The sequence below is a fragment of the Danio aesculapii genome, chromosome 14, assembly GCF_903798145.1.
Source record: "Danio aesculapii chromosome 14, fDanAes4.1, whole genome shotgun sequence".
NCBI classification, from domain to species: Eukaryota; Metazoa; Chordata; class Actinopteri; order Cypriniformes; family Danionidae; genus Danio; species Danio aesculapii.
Window position 1 is genome coordinate 49,922,488 of NC_079448.1, and position 13,094 is coordinate 49,935,581.

At 33.2% G+C, this 13,094-nt stretch overlaps 1 protein-coding gene across 9 annotated transcripts in view; it reads right to left on the bottom strand.

Annotated features, from left to right (window-relative positions):
• The window catches only part of rapgef2b (Rap guanine nucleotide exchange factor 2b), a 257,833-nt gene that overhangs the window by 63,500 nt on the left and 181,239 nt on the right, over window positions 1-13,094 (bottom strand). For 7 of the 9 annotated variants that reach the window (XM_056472225.1, XM_056472226.1, XM_056472231.1 and 4 more), the window contains 3 exons: window positions 12,140-12,271; window positions 10,790-10,825; window positions 186-363 (listed from right to left, as the gene is read on the bottom strand). In XM_056472225.1, coding sequence (XP_056328200.1) covers window positions 186-363; window positions 10,790-10,825; window positions 12,140-12,271 — 346 coding nt within the window. The remainder of the gene's footprint in view (window positions 1-185; window positions 364-10,789; window positions 10,826-12,139; window positions 12,272-13,094) is intronic. The other 2 variants (XM_056472229.1, XM_056472227.1) reach the window with 1 other exon arrangement.

A 13,094-nucleotide genomic window follows, 5' to 3' on the forward strand; every position in this document is an offset into this window, starting at 1 on the left:
CGCTGTGAAAGACTCAAGTGAGAGGGTGACCTAGAAAAAACAGCCCGTCTCCCCCTTCTCTTTGTAGTCTCCCCGACCTTTTGTTGCCTTCCTTTTTTTTTGGACTGCTTTTGAGAATCTCTTCTTATTTCTTGCATCCAGCCCTAGCAAGGGATCTGGTTAGGGGTTATAATGGATTGGCTCACCTATGTCATCATCCGTTCGGTCCATGGGGTCTTTCTCCAGGCAGTCTCTGACGATGTCTCGGCTCATGAGGGGATCTGAGGCGCGCTCGATGTCTTCCTCATCATCGTCCTCCTCAGAGTCGACGGCCGTCTCAGGCAGACCGCTGAGGTCCATGTCGCCCGGCTCACTCTCGGTGGCCTGTGTGCGTCACAAAACATTATTTAGTCAATTACAGTAAAGTACAAACATTTTTGGTTTGCATCTCTAAGCTTTTGAGATGTTTTTTTTTAATTCATGCATTTTTATTAAACACTAGATCTGTATAAGGTTAAGACGCCCCCAATAGACAATTAAGAAACCAGTATTATCCTCCATACTCCCCAAAAATTAGAGCACATTTCAAATCCCCATTTAGTTCCAGCCTCCAATTCTGTATTGGTTCGATTTTACAAAAGGCAAAAAATTACCCCAAAAATAAATGGTCAAAATATGCTGAAAATCAAAACAAATAAGCAATAAATGCATAAAAATTAACATTGTAACAGCAGAATTGTAATCTGGCTTTCTCCTTATATCAATATAGGCACAAAAGCACTACTACTAAAAAAAAAAATAATAATAATAAATATTTACATGCACAAAAATACTAATAAATAATACAAAAATAAAATAAAAATAAAATAAAATAATACAAAAATAAAAAAAAACAAAATAAAATAAAACAAAATAAAATACTAAAATAAAATTTAAATTAAAATACTAAAATAAATAAAATAAAACATAAAAAAACTTAAATAAAGTAAAATAAAAATAATTCTAAAATAAAATTAAATTAAAATTAAAATAATATTAAAAATAAAAACAAAAATAAAAAAATACTAAAATAAAATACTACTAAAATAAATAAAATTTAAATTCAAATAATACTAAAATATAATATACTAAAAAATAAAAAATACGAAAATAAAACAAAAAAATACTAATTAAACAATACTACAATAAAATAATACAAAAACAACATACTATTAAAATAAAATAAACCAAAAAATACTCAAATAAATAAATAAGTAAATAAATAAATAAAATAAAGTAACATAAACACACTTTATTGGAGGCGAGGTTGGATACTGGTTTGGAACCTGTTTCCTGTTCAATTTACATATCAGTGTATCTCAATAAGCAAAACCAGAGCACATACAACATGAATTACATCAACCTTATAAACAAAATATTAAAAAGATGTGGAAAAACTAAGAAAGCAACAAAACAAAATTATAATCCAACCAAACGAACCAACAAAACTGAAACCTCTGAACACAGAAACACAGAGGAAGATTTCATCATCATATCTCCACCCCAAGACTTCAACAAAAGAAAGACCCCTGTCTTCTCATACACAACAATACAATCTCCAATTCAAGCCCACCCTAAGTCCCTCTCACCTGGCAGACAAGCCCCAGCGATGCTCTACTCCTCCCTGAAACTGCCCACAGAGTGGCCCTGACCAGCTGCTTGCAGAAGTCGGTTCCCGGACGCATCTTTACTGCTCCCGCTTCCAGACACAGTTCATTTTTAAAGCCACCCGACGTGGACTCACACAAACGCATGTCATTTTGACTTAAATGACCTGCATTACTCATCAAATATTCAGATGGTGCTGAAAGCAGCCACTCAGAGGGCCGAGTGGGCGGAGCCACGTCAGAGGGGGAGGAGGGCAGCGCAGGTGCCACTGTGCAATAATATAAAAACTAAAGGGCTGTCTATATTGTAACACCCCTATTCCTCTAGAAAATGGGAATTGATCATCTAAGAATTCTTCTGCATGGCCTTCATTATTAAGCAGAACACTGAAGGAGAAATGCAATCAAAATGAACAGACTTAATTTTTCAAAAGCACTGTAAAGCTGCCAAAAAGACTCGCAATCGCATGCTATTTTTAAGCTTTGTGTTGAGGTCTGGATTTTAGTGGTGTAATGGATCACAAATCTCACGGTTCAGATCACATTATGTTTTTTTAATCATGGATCCGTCTATTTTTCAGATCAGCCAAACAGAGGAGACGACAAATCGTCACCTTGGAATTATAAGGTTCTATCTGCGTTCAGAATGATTTGGAGATATTGAGTTTCAAAGTTTTTGCATTCCATATAGCAAACAGTATGTGTGGAACATTTGTTTTTAAATAAATGTCTTAAAATGTAAACAACTTATAAAAAAACATCCCATAATGTAAATAAGTTGTCATTTCATAAGAATATGTCAATAACTCAATTTTGACAAAAATGTCAGAGAGAACCTTATTATTCTAAGGTGACGAAATGTAATTTGCTTTTCATTTATTAAAAAAACAGCACTGCGAGACACTTTTACTTTTAACAAACAGAACTTAGAACCTGTAATTTTATTACAAATAAAATGAAGAAATAATCAGCTGAATAAAAATAAACTGTAAAATATTGAGTAGTGTGAAAAACTGACTGTTGCTACTACTGTTGCTGATAACGCTAAATGTAGAAATCTAACATTATAATTTGTACAACCCATATTTCTTTTTAGTCTCATTTTCAATAAATGATTCAGTTATTCACTTAAAACTTCATGTTTTATTGCTAGATGATCATTTTTGAAGAATTATTCAGTGGTATATTTTTGATAGCTGGTTGTCGCCACCTATTGGTTAAATATTGTAATTGCTGCCTACAACTTTCATTTTTGAGCATCAAGTTAAATTCATAAGATGGCGATATTAATCTTTACCATAAACATCAGTGGTTTTATCCAAACTATAAACTGTTCTCCCAGTACTTCTGTGTTTGTAACTTCATAACTAACTCAAAAGACTAAAGACTCTTTCTTGAATTTTGCATTTTCAAACACAGATTTGAATGCAGCGATTGGAAGGATTAATAAACATTTAAATCTCTATCAGTTATCATTTATGTTGTGTGGGTGTTGAGATCCCGATCTTTTAATGATTAATCAGGCAGCTTACACTGAATGCATTAATGCAGGCTAAACAAGTAGTGACAGAAAACACCCTAAATAACCTAAAAAAAAAAACACCACAACTTCTGTCATCATTTTTCACAGGACAGCCTTAATGCTTTTATACATGTGATCTGCAATCGTTACAAATTTAGGATTATTCTACAAGATAAAAACAAAATGTATTCATCCGCGGATAACTTGTGTTGCGAACCGTGGGTTGTGATCCGTATGAATCACGGATCAACCGTGATCCGTTACACCCTTACTGGATTTACAATTTTATGTTCAAGTAAAATAAAATTTTTGCTTTATTTAAACTACTGATGAAATTCTGTCTAAATTTAAAATAAAATTGTTGTCATTTTGAGCTTTTTTTATATATATATATAAATAAGGAAAAAAGGTGCCATGAAATAAATGTAATTAGACCTTAAAGGAATATATTAACTTTCAACATTTTACTCACACCTATATCTAATAAATCAATCCAGAGAAATTGAGAATCGAAGTGGTATATATATGCAGTTGAAGTCAGAATTATTAGCCCCTTTGAAGCTTTTTCCTTTTTAAATATTTCCCAAATGATGTTTAACAGAGCAAGGAAATGTTCACAGTATGCCTGATAATATTTTTTCTTCTTGAGAAAGTCTTATTTGTTTTATTTCAGCTAGAATAAAAGCAGTTTTTATTTTTTTAAAATCCATTTTAAGGTCAAAATTATTTGCCCCTTAAGCTATTTTTTTTTTTTTCGATAGTCTACAGAACAAACCATCATTATACAATAACCTGCCTAATTACCCTAATTAACCTAGTTAAGCCCTTAAATGTCACTTTAAGCTGTATAGAAGTGTCTTGAAAAAAATCTAGTCAAATATTATTTACTGTCATCATGGCAAAGATAAAATAAATCAGTTATAAGAAATTAGTTACTAAAATTATTATGTTTAGAAATGTGTTGAGAAAATCTTCTCTCTGTTAAACAGAAATTGGGGAAAATAATAAACAGAGGGGCTCATAATTCTGTATATATATATATATATATATATATATATATATATATATATATATATATATATATATATATATATATATATATATATATATATATATATATATATATATATATATATATATATGAAACGAATTTCTAATTCCATGTTCAACACAAAAGTCCTTCAGGTTTAGAATGACATGAAGGAAAACTCTGTAATATTCCTTCAAAATCCTGAAAACTCGATAACCCATGACCAGACCCACACAGAATCTGTGTGCGCAGAAATCCAGATTTATTTTAGCCCATTATTGAATCTATATTTGTAAAAGTGTGTAAAAAATATCTATTTAGTTTTTATATTCATTAATATTGTTGACTAATATGCAAATATGACTTATTCACAATACAATTTGTAAAGTAATATGTTCTGTTTTTATTAGATATATTATATGTGTGACTTGCTTTGTTTATCAAACAAGTAGATCTAAAATTATATGTGCATCGTAAACCTTAAACAAAAGTGTTTTTTTTTTATTTCACAGTTCCTAAAGAAATCAAATATTAAATGAGAAAACATCTTGGTTAATGTTAGTATATGAAAATTTGTTCGTGATAACTCTATGATAAACTCAGATTAGTAATTGCTGTACAAATATTGCTCATGCTTTATAAATGCATGAACATATTAGAGTGATGTGTTACATTGGCATATTTACACCTGAATATTAATTTGATTATGTTTTACTTTGAAGCATGTTAACCTATTCTAGTACATACAATAAATTAATTAAAAAAATATTAATAACAAAATATTCAATATTACTTCATAGGGCCTCTATAAAAAGATCAGCCCTTGTTTCCGTACATTAATAGCAAAAAATATGATAAATAAATAAATAAATGAATGAATAAATAAATGAATAAATAAATAAATGAATGAATAAATAAATAAATAAATAAACAAACAAATAAATAAATAAATAAATAAATAAATAATAAACGTGGTTTATTACACTACAGTTATTCAGTGGTAAGAAGAATAGGCTGGATATCTACTTTTTCAGCTACTCCACTTAATACTGCCATAACTATATGAATGTAGTTGTAATTTCTCTGCAGTAATATCTGTGCATTTTTATGCTTCTCAGAATAATCAGTGTATGCTGATGAATATGCTCTTTCTGGATCGTAAAAATCTGATTATTTGACAAAATTATTTGCAAAAATAGCAAAAATATATAGCAACACTCATTTGACTACAGGTAAAACATGAACGCATCGCAACACAATGTTCTCAATTGCAGGAAACCCATAATTTCTCATCCATGATATAAACGCACACTTCCTCAAGGCAGTTAATCATGGATGTACACCAACTGGATGTTTGTGCGTTTAAACAGCAGTCTTGTTGAGGAAAGGTATCAATGGCTGTTGATTAATGCGGTTTGAAGATCTTAAAATCAATGCACTAAGCAGTCACACATTAGCGGAACCTTTTGGGATTTACATCGCATCACGTCTTTATCCAGACACTGATGATTGGCTTCAGCTCATTAAGCCTCTGGCAGAAACGAGACCAATCGCACTCGATATACATCCGAACAAACCAACTACCAGCAAACTGCGTTAGGGCTGCACGATACAATATGCGATATTGTTACGATAATGGTATTTCTTACGATATAACTAACCAACAAATTGCTATTTTATCAGCTGTTCTAAGTATATATGCAGTTGAAGTCAGAATTATTAGACCTCCTGTATATTTTTTCCACAGTTTCTGTTTAACGAAAGAAGATTTGCTTTCCAACACATTTCTAAACATAATAGTTTTAACAACTCATTTATAATAACTATTTGTTTTATCTTTGCCATGATGACAGCACATAGTATTTGACTAGATATTCTTTAAGACACTAGTATTCAACTTAAAGTGACATTTAAAGCCTTAACTAGCTTAATTAGGCAAGTTAGGGTAATTAGGAAAGTCATTTTATAATGATGGTTTGTTCTGTAGACAATAGAAAAAAAAATTGCTTAAGGGGGCTAACAATATTGACCTTAAAATGGTTTTAAAACAATTAAAAACTGCTTTTATTCTAACCAAAATAAAACAAATAAGACTTTCTCCAGTAGAAAAAATATAGGAAATACTGTGAAAAATTCCTTGCTCTGTTAAACATCATTTGGGAAATATAAAAAAAGAAAAAAGGGCTAATCATTTTGACTTCAACTGTATATATTTATGTTACAGTCATACTAAAATATTCATGTAATAGATCATTTTCTGAACTAATAAAGAAGCTGCAGACAATTAGTCTTTAAACCACCATGAATGGCTGAAAACTGTGATTCTGATAGGCTGTTGTCATTTTCCTCTCTCTTCTCCTAGCATTGGTGTTTATTTTCAGCTCTAGGTTCAGTTAACAGCACCTAATGGTGAAGATGAAGATAGAAAAGGTGCCATCTGATTGGTCAGATTTGCATAAACAACCCATGCATGCAGCACAAATGCTTCAGTATAAAACTGCAGGGTTCGATTAAGTTAACTATTACCGATTAAGTGGATTGAACATGAAACATTCAAGTTTTCCCAAAAAAACTCTCAAGAATTGTGTTGATTCAGCTCATTTTAAATAAGTAATTTGAACAAGCAGCAAAATATATATTTTATTCTGAGTGTTAGCACATACTGTAAAACGATGTTATTGCACTTCCCTATGATATTGCATACTACTATCACAATAATTTTTACGATATATCAATTAACTAATTAATTACATTTCCCTTCGGCTTCATGCCCGATTATTAGGAGTCGCCACAGCGGAATGAACTGCCAACTATTCCAGCATATGTTTTATGCAGTGGATGCCCCTCCAGCTGCAACCCAGTAATGGGAAACACTTATACACACTCATTCATACGCACACTCATACACTACGGCCAGTTTAGTTTATTAAATTCACCTATAGAGCATCTCTTTGGACTGGGGGGGAAACCAGAGCACCCGGAGGAAACCCACGCCAACACAGGGAGAACATGCAAACTCCACATAGAAATGCCAACTGGGCCAGCTGGGACTCGAACCAGCGACCTTCTTGCTGTGAGGTGACAGTGCTAACCACTGAGCCACCGTGTCACCCTTTTCCGATATATCTATATAGTGCAGCCAATCAGACAACATGCAAATCAAACAGCGCCAACATTACAGGCTTAACACAAACCAGTCTGCGCTCTCTTATGAGAAGCGTTTAAGAGCCAATGATGGAAGACAAACAGAGAGGCTGTTAATGCGCTGTAGCCGATGATGGGTCTGATTTATCTTTCAAACCTCCACGTCTGGTGAGATCCATAGCACTGTTTGGGCGGCTAAGAAGAGCGTGAAGGGAAGATGAATTTTTTAGCAGGGCTATTCTTGGATCAATGCTTTCAAGCCTCCCTAAAGAACCTGCATCATTATTTATTCAAATGAAAAAAAAAAAAGAAGAAGAAAAAGTGACCATTTTGACAGCCACGCTGAGGATATGGGCTGTGACTGTTGACAATTTTAGAGGTCTGAAGTACAGTAAGATATACTGTAAGATTACAGCACAACTGCTATTAAGATGTGATTTGGTCAATCAGATTATCATTAGATTTACATAAATACAAGGCCATTTATATCTCAGGTCTGAATTGTTTATTTATATGTTTAGCTCAATTTCTTGATCTCTTTGAGGGTTTATGTATGGAACTTTTCTGATCTTTCAGATTAGGATTGCACAAAAAGCTTGAGGAATTTATGTCATATAAAAAACTATGTATAGATCTATTGTCCTTATTCTTCAATGTGGAAGTACACTCATTTTTGCGATTGTTTCAGAACTTCCGATTCATTCGCCTATGGGAGAAATGACTAGGAATAATAACCGGCAGACAACGGTCAAACTACTTACTCTACAAACAAGTATGTTCATGACTATACAGACAAAATAGAATAATATAATAATAAAATATATAATAAATATAATAAAATATCAGTTTGCAACATCAAGCAGCAGAACAAGCTGTTCCTAACGTCTAAAAATGAATGGAAGTGAATGAGAATGGAAGTGTCAAGCCAAATAGATTCACATGGCTGCGCCCGAGAATAAGAGAATAAGGTGAATAGCGTTTGTTTCTGCTCCAAGGCCTACGGAACATTCAATCACCAAGTCTTGATTATTATAAAATATAATTATTTTATAAAAGCTGATAGAGGGGGCAGCACAGTGGCGCAGTGGGTAGAATGATGGCCTCACAGCAAGAAGGTCACTGGTTCGAGCCCTGGCTGAGTCTGTGTGGAGTTTGTATGTTCTCCCTGTGTTTGTGTGGGTTTCCTTCAGGTGCTCTGGTTTCCCCCACAGTCCAAAGACATGCGCTATAGGGGAAATAGGAAGGCTAAATTATCCGTAGTGTATGTGTGTGAATGAGTCTGTGTGTATGTTTCCCATTGATGGGTTGCAGCTGGAAGGGCATCCGCTGCGTAAAACATATTCTGGATAAGTTGGCGGTTCATTCCGCTGTGGCAAGTCCGGATTAATAAAGGGACTAAGCCGAAAAGAAATTAATGAATGAAACTGATGGAGTGTTCGATGTTGGTAATTAAAGAAAGGCTAGATTTTATGCAAACACAAACTTAAACCAACTCAGATTTGACATAAAGCACAACAAATATTCCTATTTTATATACTATTTTACTTTTGAACCAGGAAGTTTTATTAAGAAAAAAATACAAAAACAATATGATAAGACATTAATGCTAGTTTCAGTTTTACTAGAAATAAATTAAAGCTAGACATTTTTCTTAGATAGTTTTGGTCACTATAATTACTCTGGCATTTCTGTTATATGTAAATATGTTTTAATATACTGTATTTAATTATTTATTTATTGTATATTTATTCTTCTTCTAAATACAGTTCATTGTAAAATGATTTGTTGTGGACTGAGCACACATACAACAAGTTTAGAATATTTAATATAATAATAATAATAATAATAATAATAATAATAATAATAATAATAATAATAATAATAATATAATAATAATAATAATAATAATAATATTTGTATTTCAATTTTAATTTTATATAATTTTGCCAACGTATATTTCATTATTTATGAACAAAAAAATAAAAACATCTTATTAAATGTGCACCAATTGCACCAATCCCCCTCTATCAACAATACAAATTTGCAATTGTATACTTGATGCTGCTTATTTTCAGTATTGCACAGTTAAAATTCATTTAAACATATTTCTTAATTGTTGCTTAATGGAGAGAAGATTCTTTTCAACACATTTTAAACATAATAGTTTGATAACTCATTTCTAATAACTCACTTATGCCAGTACATAATATTTTTCAACTTATTAAGCAAGATATTGGTGTACTTATTATGTTATTATGTTACCTAGACAAGTTAGGGTAATTAAGCAAGTTATTAGACAACTGGTGGCAAAATATATATATAAATAAAGATATAAAATTGGTACCAAAAAAAAAGAAAAACTGCTTTTATTCCAGACAAACTAAATATACATATGTCCCCAAAAATAAAAGTATATATAAGAAATAGTGTGAAAATCTCCTTGCTTTGTTAAACATCACTTAGGAAATATTAGAAAAAGAATAAAAAATTCACATGGGAGGTTTTTGACGTCAGCTGTAATATAATCTGTAATAATGATGAACAATCCTTGAATTAAATAAGACTGTGATCAACAGCAGTTAAGATTGCTTAACTGTAGACGTTCACTGTTTACGTTCGCCAGACAGACTCATTAATATGCAAATTACAACTACACTCATCCAATCAGAAATAAAACTATTGCATTTCATTTCTCTACTGTTTTATTAATGGACCCTTTTCACATTTCCAGGTTTCTCAGCAGCGGAAGTCATCATAGTTGATAGACTTAGAGCGCAGTGAATGGGAGAGTACAAAAACATATATTTTTTCAATCCTATTTGCTGAAATAATAAAAGAAAAACTCCTTAATGGTGTTTTCAAGACTTTCAGAAAAAAGAAAAACTAGAGACTGTGAGACTGATGACGGCAGGCAGAAGAGAGAACAATGTCAAATTTACTGTGTTGCTCCATAGACACTGCATTATAAACACCTCACATAAAGCACCGATTCGTTTTTTTGTAATTTGATGTAAAGATGACGTAATACATACATAAATGCATATAAACGTTCACACGCTCTTTTAAAAATCTAAATATTAAAAACTTAAGGATTTAAGATGCTGATGGCTGTTAAACACGTCATAACAGACTTGATCAGAGATCAGACACGGCCAGATGTTAATGAGCTTTTACCAGATGCTCATCGGGCCAGGATCACCATCACCACATAAACCGTGTTATCTCCAATACACCTTCACACGGCCCAGCGCTAACACACCACACACACACAAAATCAATTAAACAGACCAGCAAATACCAAGTCAAACACAGTTAATAAGATTAATGCAGGCAAACACACACACTTTATAGACTGACACAGATATGGTTTCACAGGTCATTGACTCTGGTTTAGTCGATGACGAATGTTTAGTGACAGAAGTCTTGGGTTGGATTACTGGGGAACATGCGGACGGATTAAATATGTACCTTGAAAGCACTGTAAGATGATTTGGATAAAAGCATCTGCCAAAATGAATACAATATAAATGAAGAAATAAATAAATAACTAAAATGGAGTAAAATCTGCATTCACACTGAAGAAATAGGTCAACCTGAAAAAAATCTGGGATGGTCTACAGCAGGGGTCCCCAAAAATGGCTATGTTAGTGACTCGTGACCCTCAATAATCTCTGAGGTGGTTATAAATATATAAACCTTACGCACACATACCAATTGACCCAAGTCTATTCATCATTTAACTTTGAAGAACGCCACTCGGAGATCACTCTCCATGTTCAGTTGTGGCCTGTATTTATTATAAATGTACACAAGCGCCATAAAGGTGTCAGAAAGTTTAACCTCCCCACCCCCAGTTTGAGAACCACTGTCTACAGTATATCATTTTTTGAAAGCAATTAATTATTTATGTTCAGTAAGGATGCATTTATTTAATCATTATTGACAGTAAAACAATTTATAATGTAATAAAAGATATATAACTACTGTTTTATGCTTACATTAATCAAAGAATCATTTCATTTCCCCCTCAGTATGTGTATGAAAACAGTTATTGAATTAGAAGAACATCACACGGACATGAACACAGGTATTTTTTATTCATTTCAGTGTCTCTGCTTTCGTTTCTAAAAAATGTCCATCCACATTAAAACGCAAAAATGCACCGTAATGCATGTTAAGCACACTTGGAACCATCAGGCGGAGATAATGACACTTTTAGCAGGGTTCACACCAAACAGAATTAAACATTTCCATGAGTAATTTGCATAGAAGTCAATGCAGATATAAGAACAGAGGAGGATTACTGTCCTGTGATGTGAACGATGCATTTGCCTCAATCACAACTACCGTGTTTGGAGTGAACCCAGCCATGTTGGCCAATCAGTAAGGAGAAAACAGTGTGGATGCTGACGTCATGAGGTAAAACTGATTATAGTGTCCACATGACCACACTGTACCCCAGGGCTGTCCTAACTCAGTCCCAGTGTGCCGGTGTCCTGCTAAGTTTAGCTTCAACTTGCTTTAACACACCTGCCAGGATGTTTCTAGTACTGTATATCTTGTAAGATTTTGATTATGTGCTTCAGATGTGTTTGATTAGCGCTGGAAATAAACTCTCCAGGACACCGGCACACTAGGACAGAGTTTGGACACCCCCTGCTGTACACCAAGATTGAGAAAATCTTCACCTTGGCCAAAGTTTTCAGATTTTTTTCCCAATTTTTCTGTTTTGTGTGGAAAAATAGTGTATAGAAAAATAGGTGCAGTATTAAAAAACTGTGTTGATGTGAACAGGGCCTAAAAAAAGACTGTAGTTACCTGGTAAATGTCCGACAGGCTGCTGCTTCCAGAGTCACTGGTGATGCTACATCCTGAATGACTGGAGGATACGTGTGTCACCTGAGGGTGAATCCCGTCTGCCAGGTGTAACCTGCTGAAGTCTGCCGGCAGCTGCATGAGGAGACAGACAAAACTGTGTGTCAAGATTCATATCTGACCTTATGAAAGCATCTAATAAGCATAACAGACCATCAGTGCCATATCTGTTCATTCAGCAGAGGATGACAGTACGTAATATTTGACTAGATATTTTTGTAGGATACTAGTATGCAGCTAAAACGACATTTAAAAGCTAAACTAGGTTAATTAGGTTAAATAGGCAAGTTAGGGCTATTGGGCAAGTCATTGTATAACAGCGGTTTGTTCTGTAGACTATCGAAAACAAATATTGCTGAAGGGGGTTAATAATATTAAATAGTTTATTAAAAATTAAAAACTTATTTTATTCTAGCTGAAATAAAACAAGCAGAGTTCAGTCTAATGTGTTCCACAGTAACACATTACTGTCATCTAATTACATTTTTGAGGAACGCAGTAATGTAACGAATGACATTTTACATGCATGTAATTTGATTACAGTTATTAAAGTCAATGTAATTGTGTTACTTATGTTACAAATATAATATTTAGTAGAAACAGATGCTTCTTTTAAATCACGTTTTCTGCTGCAGCATCAGTTCATAATCATCCGCTTTTGAATTGCTGGAGAACGCCAGCTGAAATAGCTGCTGCCGAAATCGGTTGCTTCTTCAAATGGAATTATGCTGAGTTCAGACTGCAGGATTTTCAAAGTAGTCGTGTCACGGATGTTTTCACACTGCATGACTATCTGGGCTAGCGTTCTGTCAGTGCTGTGTTTACACTGTAGGATGGATCGGTGACAGGAGAGTTCACACTGCATGACTTTAAAATAAGAACAATCACAGACAACTTT